This window comes from Cherax quadricarinatus, chromosome 44 (genome assembly GCF_038502225.1).
Source record: "Cherax quadricarinatus isolate ZL_2023a chromosome 44, ASM3850222v1, whole genome shotgun sequence".
In the NCBI taxonomy this organism is placed as follows: domain Eukaryota; kingdom Metazoa; phylum Arthropoda; class Malacostraca; order Decapoda; family Parastacidae; genus Cherax; species Cherax quadricarinatus.
This window is the reverse complement of record NC_091335.1, coordinates 9,845,843-9,863,071: the sequence shown is the minus strand read 5'-3', so window position 1 is coordinate 9,863,071 and position 17,229 is coordinate 9,845,843. Positions and strand designations below refer to the sequence as shown.

Sequence of the window (17,229 nt, the reverse complement as noted above, 5' to 3'; positions counted from 1 at the left end):
CCACTACCATCCACAGGATGGATATGAGGTGCACAATAAACTAGCCACTACCATCCATAGGATGGATATGAGGTGCACAATAAACTAGCCACTACCATCCATAGGATGGATATGAGGTGCACAATAAACTAGCCACTACCATCCATAGGATGGATATGAGGTGCACAATAAACTAGCCACTACCATCCACAGGATGGATATGAGGTACACAATAAACTAGCCACTACCATCCAAAGGATGGATATGAGTTGCACAATAAACTAGCCACTACCATCCATAGGATGGATATGAGGTACACAATAAACTAGCCACTACCATCCATAGGATGGATATGAGGTGCACAATAAACTAGCCACTACCATCCATAGGATGGATATGAGGTGCACAATAAACTAGCCACTACCATCCATAGGATGGATATGAGGTGCACAATAAACTAGCCATACCATCCACTAGTGCACAATAAACTAGCTACTACCATCCACAGGATGGATATGAGGTGCACAATAAACTAGCTACTACCATCCACAGGATGGATATGAGGTGCACAATAAACTAGCTACTACCATCCACAGGATGGATATGAGGTGCACAATAAACTAGCTACTACCATCCACAGGATGGATATGAGGTACACAATAAACTAGCCACTACCATCCACAGGATGGATATGAGGTACACAATAAACTAGCCACTACCATCCACAGGATGGATATGAGGTACACAATAAACTAGCCACTACCATCCACAGGATGGATATGAGGTGCACAATAAACTAGCCACTTCGGTGGCAAAATCTAAATTCAAAGGAAATGCTTAATGTTTTGTGATCTCAACATGACCTACATACAACTATTGACCTCTAGGTCACACCGAGCTAAGGTTTACAGATGTGACCTCAGAGTATAGACACAAAATAGAGTGTGGGAGCAAATGGAATTGGCAGTTAAAAACAAGAGGGAAGATGTCAGATGAGAAGGTGATTTACTGGGAAGAAGAAAATATTTTGAGGCGCTGATAAATGTTAATAAAGAAAGGGAGGCAGAAATTTTATGCATTGGGCAGGTAGGAATAGCATCTTATAGTTGATTTATTCTGGAGTACCCAGAGAGACCTTCAGCTGACGTATAGCTCCCCTTAAGACAATTCAGGGTCACATCGCGAACTCTGATGGTATGCTTTCCACCCCTTTAGTTGGTAAATTGACGATGGGATATAAGAAATTATCTGTTTAATATTTAAATTGTCGATGAATGGAGCAATGTGACAAGTAGGGTCTCTGAAGCTGAAACTGTGTAGCCTTAAAAATTAATAAAAAATAATGGTCTACCATACAGCAGTGTAGTTACGTGAGAGATATGTCTCGTATACTGACCTTGACCCAGTCATTGGCCAACATCTCTGGAGTGATGCTGGGGTGATTGATGAGCATCTCCACGATCTTGTAGACTCCCTCAGTGATGGCATATAACAGAGCATCACCTGCAGTGCCGACAAGTTCAATTAAAACTGCATTAAAGACATAGCCAAATATTGTTTATTGTTTACTTATTCGTATTAAAGAGTGATAAAGCTTAGACCTAGTGATTGGTAGTAATTACCTGTCTATAATTATGCTGTTTTTATAGTGTAAAACTGTGATGTAAATAGTTTAGAAAACTGATAAGTGCAAGTGTAACATTTTGGGAATCTTTATTGAAGAAACGTTTCGCCATCCAGTGGCTTCATCAGTCCAGTACAGAGAACTGAAGACGCCACTGGCTGGCGAAACGATTCCTCAATAAAGGTTCCCAAAGTTTGCACAAGTATCTCATTGTCAAACTATTTAATCGCATTGTATTATAGATCCAAATTGTAATGGTTTCCGATCCCATTCTCAGAGGGATACAATTCCTCCGAGTGGAGGCTGTGGTATCTACACATGTTCTTGATGGTTTTCGACTCCGTTAACGGATATGCACAATCCTTTAAAAAAATAGTGAAGGCATTTAGACGCACATTAGTAGTGTTGAGACAGATTATGTTGCCAAACACAGTTAGTGTGAATCTTAACAGGAATAAACAGTCTCTCTAAGATAAACTATGACCTTTAGACGTGTACTTAATAATTTCTTGAAGGAAGCGTCAAGATCTTAGGAGACGTTTCGCAATCTCAGGTGTAGTATATATATATATATATATATATATATATATATATATATATATATATATATATATATATATATATATATATATAAATATATATATATATATATATATATATATATATATATATATATATATATATATATATATATATATATATATATATATATATATATATATATATATATATATATTAACAAAAATAATGAAATTATTTAATCAATTATTGCCTATATTCAAAGCTTATCTATTATTATTATTATTATTATTATTATTATTATGATTATTATTATTATGAGTATTATTATTATTTATAATTTTTGGCAGAGAAGTAATACATTAATCTAAAGAATATTTTAAAGGTAGACAACATTCCCATATTTAAAAAACCATTATAATGTAACTATGTCTGATAAACAGTTTAACTAAACAAAACTAAGAACACACAAAACTGATTTACGACATATTTACAAAGTTATTAAAAACTAGTTTATTTGATAATTAATTATATACAACAGTGTTATTTAGAGATCTGTGCTACGAATTTTTTTTTTTTTTAGTTTTTAGATGACACAAAATGCATTAATAGGGACTAAAAAAAAGCTATCCAATGCACGTAAACTTTATATACATAGTTTTTTCCTGGGTATGTATGTTTCTATAATACAATAAGATCACAGTAAACAAGAGGGACCTGACCTCCCAACGTCTACGTTCTTACCTCTACTAGTGACCTACGTCTCACCTCCTGGCGCTGTATAAGGCTCCATCCTATCACTTCAACTCCATATTGTTTCAGACTATGGAACAATACTCTTCTCCAGACTGAGGGACTGACCTCCTCAAAACTTCAAGGGTGATGGACTGATTACATCGTCTTCAAGTCTCTTCCGCTTCTATCAACTTTTCTGTACTCGACTGAAGAAGCCTACTGTGTAGGCGAAACGTTTCGAAATAAAGATACCTAACTGTTGCATATGTGTCTTACCTAACAACAATTGATAACGCAGTACGCAGAACAACAACTGTGAAAAGTATAGTGAACTTATGTTATGTTCTTTACTTCCAAGCCCTTTCGGGATTCTTCACATTATCACAGTTCCTTGATAATGTGAGAAATCACGAAAGCACATGGAAGTTCACTATTCTTTTCACGGTGGTTGTTCTGTATATTTCTGTAATATATTTGCGGTACTTTATGTATGGTAAATATTCATTTTATGACCTGGAGGCAGCTGCAGAACACACATAAGAACATAAGAAAAAAGGAACACTGCAGCAGGTCTACTGGCCCATGCCAGGCAGGTCCGATTCTCCTACCGGCTTAACCTATTCAGATCAGATCACATTCACTTAAGGAATGAGCACGACATCTGACCTAGTAACACAAGCTAGTCAGGTCCAACTCACACCCACTCATGCATTTATCTAACCTATTTTTAAAACTCACATAGAATGGTATCATAGCTTCCTCAGCTCTAGTCTTGATGTTGATTTCGATTGTCGGGTCAAAACATTTCTTCTCACTTGTTTTCGATGTTGAAAGAACAAATGGATAAAAGGACACTTGTGCAATTAGTGCGGCATTTTATTGTGGCAACGTTTCGCTCTCCAAGAGCTTTGTCAAGCTCCTGGAGAGCGAAATGTTGCCACAATAAAATGTCACATTAGTTGCACATGTATCCTTTTACTTAACATTTGTCTGTAATTCTAGCAACATTATTACAGGTGTGTAGATAAATGGTTCAGAGAACTGACAAGTTGATGAACTAGACACATGTGTAACACTTGGGTGTCTGTATTGTGGAAACGTTTCTCCACACAGTGGCTTCATCAGTCCAGTATAAAGATGAATGGTTAAGATCAGAAGAAGTTTGGAGATAAATCAGTCCCTCAGCCTGGAGTCGATGTAATCAGTCCATCAATCTTATGAAGATTTAGGGACTGATTACCTCAACTAAGGTCGTCATCATTATTCATTGTATAGGACTGATGAAGCCACTGTGTGGCGAAACGTTTCCACAATATACTCAAGTGTTGCACCTGTGTCTAAGTTATTGTTACAAATAAAGTGACCTCACGGGCTTCGAAAAAATCACGTAGCTAAGTGACGCGTGCACGGAGCTTGGAGGTCACTCCATACAGCAGGGTACCAGAGCTGGAAACCGTCACTTTCCTTACTACCGTAGTTCTGATACTGGACTACCCACCTACAGGAGTGTGAGGTGTTTAATTGTGAGTCGCATAACACACGCGGTGAAGCCTTGCATTTCACCCGTTGGTGGACACGATTTTTGTACTTACAACACTGTGCTAGGAAGGAATCGAGGGATTAATGTCCAGATCAGAATATCATTCATCCAACTCTTAATGCTTCAGACTAAAATCCGCTTTTATTGGGAAGCCGCATGTCCTTATTTATGTACTCTAAATCCCAATGGCCTGGTGGCTAAAGCTCTTGTCTTCACACGGCGAGGGTCCGGGTTCGATTCCCGGCGAAGGTAGAAACATTGGGCGTGTTTCCTTACACCGGTTGTCTATGTTCCTCATCAGCAAAATGGATACTTGGGTGTTAGTCGACTAGTGTGGGTCGCATCCTGGGACAAGACTGATCTAATTTTCCCGAAATGCTCTGCATAACAATCGGCTTTCTGTATAGTAGTATGTCATTGATGTCAGCTATGGTCTGTATACCTTGTACATGTACTTGTAGAAATAAAATTATTATTATTATTATTATTATTATTATTATTATTATTATTATTAATGTGTTATAATGCCTAGACTCTATCTGAGATACTTGGGGGGGGGGGGTAACTTGTTCTCTACAGCCACGCCCCGGTAAAAAAAAAAAAGGGAGGTGTGCAAGACCCGTAGGGAGTAGGCGTGTGGGCAAGACCACTCGCCAGGATTACCAAATTTCGCTTCACAATCTAGCAGATGTGTCGAGCAATCACGCTAAAGGTATCCTCTAACTGCTGCTTCGATTGCGTGAGCTCGTAGTTTGCGTGATATGGCGTACCGTTACGTACACACGATGAAGCTCTCCCATAACTCACACTATGGATGGCAACCAGTGTGTAGATTTCCTCTAAACTTGGCAACCTACAGGTAGGTATCCTCCAAAGCTGGCAACCTCTGTGTAGGTATCCTTTGAACTTGGCAACCTGTGTGTAGGCATCTTCCAAACCTGACAGCTTGTGTGTAGGCATCTTCCAAACCTGGCAACCTGTGTATAGGGATCTTCTAAACCTGGCAACCTGTGTGTAGGCATCCTCAAAACCTGGTAACCTGTGTGTAGGCATCTTTCAAACCTGGCAACCTGTGTGTAGGCATCTTTCAAACCTGGCAACCTGTGTGTAGGCATCCTCAAAACCTGGTAACCTGTGTGTAGGCATCCTCAAAACCTGGTAACCTGTGTGTAGGCATCTTTCAAACCTGGCAACCTGTGTGTAGGCATCCTCTAAACCTGGCAACCTTTGTGTAGGCATCGTCCAAACCTGGCAGCTTGTGTGTAGTTCCTCCAGATCCCCGGAAACAAGATGTTACCATCCATTGAATAACTTTAGGCACTCTTCCACCAGACTATTTAAAGGCAAATATCACAAACCTACAATTGAAAAGTGGGTCCTGCCAGAGAGCGATGATAACCTTACCAACCTATACCGTGGGCAGTGGTCACTCCATATCCATATTGTGGACGATTGTCACCTCACACATCCTGTGGGAAGTAAGCACTCCATATCCATCTTCTGGGAAGTAAGCACTCCATATCCATCCTGTGGGAATTAAGCACTCCATATCCATCCTGTGGGAAGTAATCACTCCATTTCCATCTTCTGGGAAGTAAGCACTCCATATACATCGTGTGGGAAGTAAGCACTCCATATCAGTCGTGTGGGAAGTAAGCACTCCATATCCATCGTGTGGGATGTAAGCACTCTATATCCATCCTGTGGGAAGTAAGCACTCCATATCCATCTTCTGGGAAGTAAGCACTCTATATCCATCGTGTGGGAAGTAAGCACTCCATATCCATCGTGTGGGAAGTAAGCACTCCATATCCATCGTGTGGGAAGTAAGCACTCCATATCCATCGTGTGGGAAGTAAGCACTCCATATCCATCGTGTGGGAAGTAAGCACTCCATATCCATCGTGTGGGAAGTAAGCACTCCATATCCATCTTCTGGGAAGTAAGCACTCCATATCCATCTTCTGGGAAATAAGCACTCCATATCCATCGTGTGGAAAGTAAGCACTCCATATCCATCTTCTGGGAAGTAAGCACTCCATATCCATCGTGTGGGAAGTAAGCACTCCATATCCATCGTGTGGGAAGTAAGCACTCCATATCCATCTTCTGGGAAGTAAGCACTCCATATCCATCTTCTGGGAAGTAAGCACTCCATATCCATCTTCTGGGAAGTAAGCACTCCATATCCATCGTGTGGGAAGTAAGCACTCCATATCCATCGTGTGGGAAGTAAGCACTCCATATCCATCGTGTGGGAAGTAAGCACTCCATATCCATCGTGTGGGAAGTAAGTACTCCATATCCATCGTGTGGGAAGTAAGCACTCCATATCCATCGTGTGGGAAGTAAGCACTCCATATCCATCGTGTGGGAAGTAACCACTTCATATCCATCGTGTGGGAAGTAAGTACTCCATATCCATCGTGTGGGAAGTAAGCACTCCATATCCATCGTGTGGGAAGTAACCACTTCATATCCATCGTGTGGGAAGTAAGTACTTCATATCCATCGTGTGGGAAGTAAGTACTCCATATCCATCGTGTGGGAAGTAAGCACTCCATATCCATCGTGTGGGAAGTAAGCACTCCATATCCATCGTGTGGGAAGTAAGCACTCCATATCCATTCTGTGAGCTGTTACTTCCGCCCAACATTCCATGAACTATGACAACTACGGTATCGATAAACTGTTTTCGAGAATACATTCAGTCACAAAATAAACCAGTGAAAAATAATTGTGACATAAAATGAGGTAATGTGTCCAGGAACTGTACCTCGAAGTTGTGTACAGGGACTGTATTCGAAGTTGTGTCCAGGGACTGTACCTGGAAGTTGTGTCCAGGGACTGTATTCGAAGATGTGTCCAGGGACTGTACCTGGAAGTTGTGTCCAGGGACTGTACCTGGAAGTTGTGTCCTGGGTCTGTAACTGGAAGTTGTGTCCTGGGTCTGTAACTGGAAATTGTGTCCAGGGACTGTACCTGGAAGTTGTGTCCAGGGACTACCTGGAAGTTGTGTCCAGGGACTGTACCTGGAAGTTGTGTCCTGGGTCTGTAACTGGAAGTTGTGTCCAGAGACTGTACCTGGAAGTTGTGTCCTGGGTCTGTAACTGGAAGTTGTGTCCAGGGACTGTACCTGGAAGTTGTGTCCTGGGTCTGTAACTGGAAGTTGTGTCCAGAGACTGTACCTGGAAGTTGTGTCCTGGGTCTGTAACTGGAAGTTGTGTCCAGGGACTACCTGGAAGTTGTGTCCAGGGACTGTACCTGGAAGTTGTGTCCTGGGTCTGTAACTGGAAGTTGTATCCAGGGACTGTACCTGGAAGTTGTGTCCTGGGTCTGTAACTGGAAGTTGTATCCAGGGACTGTACCTGGAAGTTGTGTCCTGGGTCTGTAACTGGAAGTTGTATCCAGGGACTGTACCTGGAAGTTGTGTCCTGGGTCTGTACCTGGAAGTTGTCTCCAGAGACTGTACCTGGAAGTTGTGTCCTGGGTCTGTAACTGGAAGTTGTCTCCAGAGACTGTACCTGGAAGTTGTGTCCTGGGTCTGTACCTGGAAGTTGTGTTGACAGAGCAAGTTGTAGAAATAATGACGTAGTTACACAATTAGTCATCTCATTGACATGAACAATACACTGAAGCATATTTAATATATCAGATATACTAGAGACACTCTGGTCCAAATGATCTATTTCTGTGATTTAGTTTTATTTACAGAAGACGCCCCTTCAAGGAAGATGGATTTGATAATGGTGAAAAATTCTTGATCTAAGGAACTGGACCTTCCCTTCCCTTCGATCAAACCTGATTACTTTCCATTTCCTAAGAACTGTGTGATCGTTACTGTATGACCCTTCCGGGTTTAGCGTTTCCCTGTTAATATTTGGATTAGAAGTAAGATGAACATTAAAATGGTATAAAATACCGACAGATTGTTAGGTAAGACACATATGCAACAGTTAGGTATCTTTATTTCGAAACGTTTCGCCTACACAGTAGGCTACTTCAGTCGAGTACAGAAAAGTTGATAGAAGCAGAAGATACTTGAAGACGATGTAATCAGTCCATCACCCTTAAAGTTTTGAGGTGGTCAGTCCCTCAGTCTGGAGAAGAGCATTGTTCCGTTGACTGAAACAATATTGTTTCAGCCTACTGTGTAGGCGAAACGTTTCGAAATAAAGATACCTAACTGTTGCATATGTGTCTTACCTAGAAGTAAGATGATGATGATGTATCGGGCTTGAATTTTTGGTAACCTTTGACTATGGATAAAACATTTGGACAATTTTTACTGAGCAAATTCTCTGTGAATTTTTCATATAGGGTTTTGCAGCAACTTTGTATCACAACGAGTCATCTGTATGATAAAGAGCCGTGTAGGGAGGCACTTGTCCTGTCTACTGTAATACAACAACTTTCGCGACTTATCGTAGTCCTTCCTGCGTGATGGAATGTGACAGGGAAACATAGGCAGGTTAGGTTAGGTAAGGTTAGTTAGATTAAACCTGATTACCTCTCATTGCCCAGGCGCTGTACGACTCCTGCAGGTCTAACGCTTCTGTGTGATACATAATATCGGACAACTTAAGCACTATGGTGATCCTTGAATACTCTTGTTATCATTTGTTGTGATGTAGCAGCAAATTTCATCCCACAAATGGGCAGTGTTGGAGGGAGACAGCGTTGGGGGAAGTGCTGGAGGGAGGCAGTGTTGGGGGAATTGCTGGATGGAGGCAGTGTTAGGGGAAGTGCTGGAGGGAGGCAGTGTTGGGGGAAGTGCTGGAGGGAGGCAGTGTTGGGGGCAAATGCTGGAGGGAGGCAGTGTTGGGGGAAGTGCTGGAGGGAGGCAGTGTTAGGGGAATTGCTGGAGGGAGGCAGTGTTGGGGGCAAATGCTGGAGGGAGGCAGTGTTGGGGGCAAATGCTGGAGGCAGGCAGTGTTGGGGGCAGGTGCTGGAGGACGGCAGTGTTGAAGAGAAGCAGTGGTGGAGGGAGGCAATATTGGAAGGATGCAATGCAGGGTGGAGGCAGTGTTGGAGGGAAACAGTGTTGGAAGGAGGCAGTGTTGGAGGAAAACAATGTTGGAGGGAGGCAGTGTTGGAAAGAAACAGTGTTGGAAGGAGGCAGTGTTGGAGGGAAACAATGTTGGAGGGAGGCAGTGTTGAAGTGATGGAGTGTTCGTGGAAGCCAGTGGTGGAGGAGGAAAGAGACTGACCAGACGCACGAAGAGAAGTAAACATCAGCAGCACTGGGTGAAGAAATGCAGCCTCAAGAGGAGAGAGAGAAACAAACAGAGAGAGAGAGAGAGAGAGAGGGGGGGGGGCTTAGTAAGTTTCGCCTGTTATAACCAAAATGCATTTTTTTATCTGTTCGCATTAAAACCTCTTCCGTGTTTACAGTTGCAGCACCGACCGTTTCAAGCCTCTCGCAATACACCTGCAGTCACTCACGATAGCAGTATTGCAGTTTATTGTTTTGCTCGGTTTCGTGTCATCTATTAAATTTGTTATTTTTAGTTATTGCTTCAAGATGATTTATGTAAAATTTGTCGAAACCTTTCGCCTGCCGATCAAGTGAAAGGTTTCAACAATAAAAATCCCCAGCTGATGCACGTGTCTTATTCAGTTAATTTTTGAGTGTTTTATTCTATTGTTATAATGTAAATATTGAAAAGAATTGGGTCAAAGATCGATTATTGAGTAAGTTGTGCTTCGCATTCCTCCACCCAGACACTTCTCTGTTCAGCACCACTAACTGTGTTCTTCCACTCAGACACTTCTCTGTTCAGCACCACTAACTGTGTTCTTCCACTCAGACACTTCTCTGTTCAGTACCACTGTGTTCCTCCACCCAGACACTTCTCTGTTCAGTACCACTAACTGTGTTCCTCCACCCAGACACTTCTCTGTTCAGTACCACTAACTGTGTTCCTCCACCCAGACACTTCTCTGTTCAGTACCTCTGTGTTCCTCCACTCAGACACTTCTCTGTTCAGTACCTCTGTGTTCCTCCACCCAGACACTTCTCTGTTCAGTACCTCTGTGTTCCTCCACCCAGACACTTCTCTGTTCAGTACCACTAACTGTGTTCTTCCACTCAGACACTTCTCTGTTCAGTACCACTAACTGTGTTCTTCCACTCAGACACTTCTCTGTTCAGTACCACTAACTGTGTTCTTCCACTCAGACACTTCTCTGTTCAGTACCTCTGTGTTCCTCCACTCAGACACTTCTCTGTTCAGTACCACTGTGTTCCTCCACCCAGACACTTCTCTGTTCAGTACCACTGTGTTCCTCCACCCAGACACTTCTCTGTTCAGTACCTCTGTGTTCCTCCACCCAGACACTTCTCTGTTCAGTACCTCTGTGTTCCTCCACCCAGACACTTCTCTGTTCAGTACCTCTGTGTTCCTCCACTCAGACACTTCTCTGTTCAGTACCTCTGTGTTCCTCCACCCAGACACTTCTCTGTTCAGTACCTCTGTGTTCCTCCACCCAGACACTTCTCTGTTCAGTACCTCTGTGTTCCTCCACTCAGACACTTCTCTGTTCAGTACCTCTGTGTTCCTCCACCCAGACACTTCTCTGTTCAGTACCTCTGTGTTCCTCCACCCAGACACTTCTCTGTTCAGTACCTCTGTGTTCCTCCACTCAGACACTTCTCTGTTCAGTACCTCTGTGTTCCTCCACCCAGACACTTCTCTGTTCAGTACCTCTGTGTTCCTCCACCCAGACACTTCTCTGTTCAGTACCACTAACTGTGTTCCTCCACCCAGACATTTCTCTGTTCAGTACCTCTGTGTTCCTCTACTCAGACACTTCTCCACTCAGAACCACTCACTTCATCCGTCCACTCAGACACTTCTCCACTCAGAACCACTCACTTCATCCGTCCACTCAGACACTTCTCCACTCAGAACCACTCACTTCATCCGTCCACTCAGACACTTCTCCACTCAGAACCACTCACTTCGTCCGTCCACTCAGACACTTCTCCACTCAGAACCACTCACTTCATCCGTCCACTCAGACACTTCTTCAGCACTATTTTTCTTTCAGTTTTATATTCATATAACTAAGATATTCCAGTCAGTTTCGTTGAATCTTTTGCCACAAAACCTTTAGTTTTGGGTAACAAAATTATCTTCCAGAAGAGTTAGTCTTTTCCTAAATAACCATCTCGATTTGTTTACCCGAAAATCAATGGTAAGCAAATAAGCTGAGAGTTGTTGAAGGCTCAGGTCCCACCTCCTCCTTTCTGGGAATGTTGGAATATTCTTTGCTAGTTTCCAGTCTTTTGACATCCTTGTTTGTCCCCTTCCACGGATGTGGTTAAGTGTTATTGTTACAAGGTTCGCACTTCCGTATGTGGATTCTTTTGTTACCATAGCTGGCAGGTTAGTCAGCTAGTTTGATTTATTAATGTGTAGATCTAGATGGTTTATCTGTCTGGCGCTCAGCAGACGGAGGATCAAACCTTCACCATGTCTCGTGCTGAATGACCTACGTGGAATTAGCGCTTAATATGAATTATTGTTATATCTAGTTTGTTTCATTTCTTAACAATATAGCCTATTAAATATAGTTTAAAATATAGGTTAATTTTTTCCTGTCATGAAAATGTGTATTATTGAGTAAAAATTAACATTCTATCTAAGCCCAACTGGCACTGATAAAATAAAGATCACTTTGTATCACAGATTACTGATAAGATTTCACTACAGTATGTACAACTCACAGAAGTATATATAGAGAACAATTATGAAAAAAATGTGTACACGACATTTGCAATCATTCACTCTAGACAAGACTACTAACAAATGCGTGTGTGTGTAATATATATATATATATATATATATATATATATATATATATATATATATATATATATATATATATATATATATATATATGCAATAAGATCACAGTAAACAGGTGATTTCAGAATATGCAAAACAACCACTCTGAAAGAATAGAGAAATTCCAAGCGCTTTCGTGAGTAGTCACGAAAGCGCTTGGAATTTCTCTATTTTTTCAGAGTGGTTGTTTTGCATATATATATATATATATATATATATATATATATATATATATATATATATATATATATATATATATATATATATATATATATATATATATATATATATAATCATCGTCACAGCACGTCACAACACTAATACATTCACTTGCAAATCTTATGCTAATTTAAAAAAAATATATATTAAAGAAAAACAAGGCATTTAGATGGTATGTGTTGAGGTCGTAGACTTCTGGAGGATGATTCAATGTGTGTTAACTGGGTCCTAGACATGACGCTGGTCATTACTCCACAAAGAATGGTGGTAGGTATAGTTGGAGTCCACTGGTGTACTGCACTAGGCTGCCTCTCCCTCCTTACACTGCCTGATTTTAACACTGGCTGTAAACCTGGATGACACTTGTGAAAATGCTTCGAAAAGGAGGGATTACGGAGTGTTAGAATGAAGTGTTTAGAGGTTTATGCATTACGTCGTTTATGCTCGTCCACATTTAACTTTTTGCCTCTTTCCCCATCCTCCAACATACGCGCACACAGAAACTTGAAAGTACAGGCCAGCATAACCGGCATTTGATAAATTAGACCCATGTGCTACGCTTGGGTATCTTTACTGAGGAAACGTTTCGCCACGCAGTGGCTTCATCAGTCCTATACAAAGAATGGTGAAGATCAGAAGGAGTTTGAGGTAATCAGTCCCTGGGGACTGATTACCTCAAACTCTTCAGTAATGATACTCCAGAGTTGTACATGTGTCTAATTTATCAGCTTGTCGGTTCATTGAGCCATTTATCTACATAACCGGCATTTATTCCATGTAAGTTAACGAAGACGATAATCACACGAAGAATGTTTGACTGGATAAAAAGCAGCGTTTTCTTAAACAACGGCCAGCACGAGTCTAGAGATAGTTAAACCTATCTCATAAACCTACTGGAGTTCTGGGACAGGGTAGCAGAAACAGGTTAAAGAGTTTATGCATAGACTACATACTGGCCCGCAAGAAAGAAATAATCATAAGAGTCTATACCGCACGATAGACTGTTCTGAAATCTAAGGGATCAGGTGAAAGCAACACGAGAAAGCACTACGGTGAATTAAAAAAGATGCGAGACGTGCTTCCCCGTTCTTTCAAAATAGTGTCTGTTGTGGGCAGTCTATCTCCGGGTTTTAAAGGCAATCTATCTCAGGGTTTTAAATCACGGTTTTTAAGCCAGTCTGGGAGATTGGTAGAACAAGAAGTGTAGAATGCACCTCTCTTTACCGAATAGACATCTTGTACAAATGTATTTACAGACTGAATGAGAAATAGTAGTCACAGTATAAAATATAAGTGATGTAATTCCTGATTTAACGTGACATCACTTACACAGGGATCTCCAAGAGACAAGTGGGACACGCTTCCTGCCATGGTGAGGCAGGAAACTACAACAGCACTGTGCTTGACGACACACATCCAGCATCACTCTCAAACTACACGGCTACTAATTACTGGAGTGTTAAAGAAGAAAAAGGCACAATACCGTCACTGGTACAATACACAAATAACCCTTATTGTACATGAACGATATACAATACAGATAAGTTAAAAAATTAGACACATGTGCAACATCTGGGTATCTTTGTTATAGATGTTTCGCAATCCAGTGGCTTTATCAATACAAATTCAAGGACATAATTGGAAGATAGAAGAACTATATACAAAAGATGAGGTAATCAGTTCTTCAGCCTTGGAGTTGGTGTGAAGAGCACCGTAGTCGTGAAGATTCTGGAACACAGGCAAGAAGGCTGGCGCTTATATACTGACAACAGGTGAAAACGGACTGGTAGCAAACGAGGGCATAGTCACTGGTAGGCGGGATTCCCCATTGAAAGTAGGTCATTCCCGAGGCACGGGTTAGTGGTGGTGGTGGTGGTGGTGGTGGTAGTAGTAGTAGTAGTAGTAGTAGTAGTAGTAGTAGTAGTAGTAGTAGTAGTAGTAGTAGCAGCAGCAGCAGCTGTGAAGAAGGTTATGTAGATGTCCTCTGAACCAAGATTCCATGATGTTGCAGTGTCTGGCAGGTAGTACACGAACGGTATGCAATACCGTGTCTTCCAATTATGTCCTTGAATTTGTATTGATAAACCCACTGGATGGCGAAACGTCTACAATAAAGATACCCAGATTTTGCACGTGTCTAATTTTTCAACCCTTCTTGGGGCTAGTCATAGTCCAAATCGGACCGAAACATCGTCATTAAGCTTCTTTCTCCTATGTACTGGTTATTTGTGTACGGGATTGGCAAAACAGTGTCATTAGCGAGTGGTGACAGTGTAATAGCTGTTACTATCTGCCATGTGTAAATTTTGCAATATGTAAACTATCGAGCACACAACCCGCTCATAGGAGAGAAAAGATTACGACGACTTTTCGGTCTAACTTTATAATAATATAATAATAGCTTTATTTCTCTAAGTCATGTATAAGGTATACAGACCATAGTTGACATCAGTGACATACTACTATATAGAAAGCCCCTTGTTATGCAGAGCATTTAGGGCAAATTAGGTCAGTTTTGTCCCAGGATGTGACTCACGCCAGTCGACTAACTCCCAGGTACCCATTTTACTGATGGGGAGCAGAGACAACCGGTATACGGAAACGCGCCTAATGTTTCTACCCTCCCTGGGAATCGAACCCGGAACCTCGCCGTGTGGAACGAGAGCTTTAGCCACCAGACCACGGGGCCACACGTATCTTGGACTATTTACAAGTCACACTAACATAAAGGAGTGAGGGAGTATAAGCGAGGGGGACAGCGACTGGACCAAAAGAGGAAGACAGATATAATGGTAATGGTAAGGTTGGTAGTGGAAGTAGTAGTAGTGGTAGTAAAAAATATTTGTGCATTGTTCCAGTCACTGTATTGTACCTTTTTATTCTTCGTAAACTATGGGAGAATGGGTGTATATATTGATAGGCAGAGTAATACAAAATATTACTACATACTTGCTACATCAAAACTGTGTACCATCGAGTTTCATGGTTAAGGCGTGCGATTGTTATCACAGTTCCAAGTCCATGCCAATATGCAAACCCATGATGCAACAGCGAGCATAGGAATGCCAACACTAATAGACTATGATGTGCTCCGGCGCTGCTAGACGTAAGCTGCCTGTTTGTTATATAGTTAAATGTTTACTAGACTTAAATATAGGTCCATTTTGATTAACCTATCCTAGAATCAAAAAATACATTATCTGTTGTTTAGATTAACCAGAATTCAACGAATTGGAATGTGAGTTGAGGTTTCCGCTAAACAGACTCGGTCAGAAGCCTCATCATCCAAAGATTAGATTCAGATTTTGCCACCAAAGTGGCCAATTTATTGTGCACCTCATGTCCATCCAGTGAACGGTAGCACAAGTGTGTGGATACACAAAAGCCTAGAAACTAGGCTCCGAAAGGATTTACAGGAGTACATCTGCATTTATATCTACAATTCACTTATCTGTTACAAGCAAATTTAGGAAATTTACTTAATATATTTATCTTACTTTCATTAATAATATATTTTAACATATCACATAGGTTATTATACTATCTATATTCCTTAATAAGTGGACACTTAAGCACATTTAGTCTGACCATCAGTGTGTCTGCCGAACTGCCAGAGGTGCTTGTAAGCAAACTACATCAGTTAGTCTGTAGTAATACAGCTAATTATCTCAACCATCGCTCATTTCAGAGAATATCTCATAATATTTATTTAATAAAGCTTGTAATCTATAACTGAATGCAGGCAGTATAACAGTGTGTCCCAGGATAAATGCCTCAAAGCGTGCCAGCCATGACGTCGATTCCAGCATTATTTCTTCTAAACTAAGCTGGATATCATATATCAAATCTCAACCTGATTCACTGAGATTCAAGGAGAAAATGGGTTTTCTAACAGCACGTACATGTGAGGATAGAACACATGCTACACAACAAACTTCCAGCAGCACCTTGTGTACTATTGATGGAGTCTTACTGTAACACACAAAAATATTCCGACAATGAAAGGGAGCCACTTTGTAGCTTGCATTCCAGGACTCGTGTTGAAGGTGTTAGTGGTATCGTGTTCGATTGTATTAAACTCTTTAATATTCTTGTCATTGACAGACATGCTAGTAGTGAATTTTATCCTGTCATGTCAACATCAGGTTCAGGGTTACTCAGTGTTCTTGTATCATGTCAACATCATGTTTAGGGCTGCTCATTATTCTTGTATCATGTCAACATATGTTCAGGGCTGCTCAGTGTTCTTGTTTCATGTCAACATCATGTCCAGGGCTGCTCATGTTCTTGTATCATGTCAACATTATGTTCAGGGCTGCTCATTGTTCTTGTATCATGTCAACATCATGTTCAAGCTACTCAGTGTTCTTGTATCATGTCAACATCATGTTCAGGGCTGCTCATTGTTCTTGTATCATGTCAACATATGTTCAGGGCTGCTCATTGTTCTTGTATCATGTCAACATCATGTTCAGGGCTGCTCAGTGTTCTTGTATCATGTCAACGTCATGTCCAGGGCTGCTCATTGTTCTTGTCTCATGTCAACATTATGTTCAGGACTGCTCATTGTTCTTGTATCATGTCAACATCATGTTCAGGGCTACTCAGTGTTCTTGTATCATGTCAACATCATGTTCAGGCTCCTCAGTGTTCTTGTATCATGTCAACATGTTCAGGGCTACTCAGTGTTCTTGCATCATACCAACATCATGTTCAGGGCTGCTCATTGTTCTTGTATCATGTCAACATCATGTTCAGGC

At 41.2% G+C, this 17,229-nt stretch overlaps 1 protein-coding gene across 2 annotated transcripts in view; it reads right to left on the bottom strand.

Annotated features, from left to right (window-relative positions):
* LOC128697558 (transient-receptor-potential-like protein) overlaps positions 1-17,229 on the bottom strand; it is a 622,300-nt gene that overhangs the window by 53,214 nt on the left and 551,857 nt on the right. For both annotated transcript variants that reach the window (XM_053789343.2, XM_053789342.2), the window contains one exon: positions 1,376-1,482. In XM_053789343.2, the coding sequence (XP_053645318.1) occupies positions 1,376-1,482 (107 nt within the window). The remainder of the gene's footprint in view (positions 1-1,375; positions 1,483-17,229) is intronic.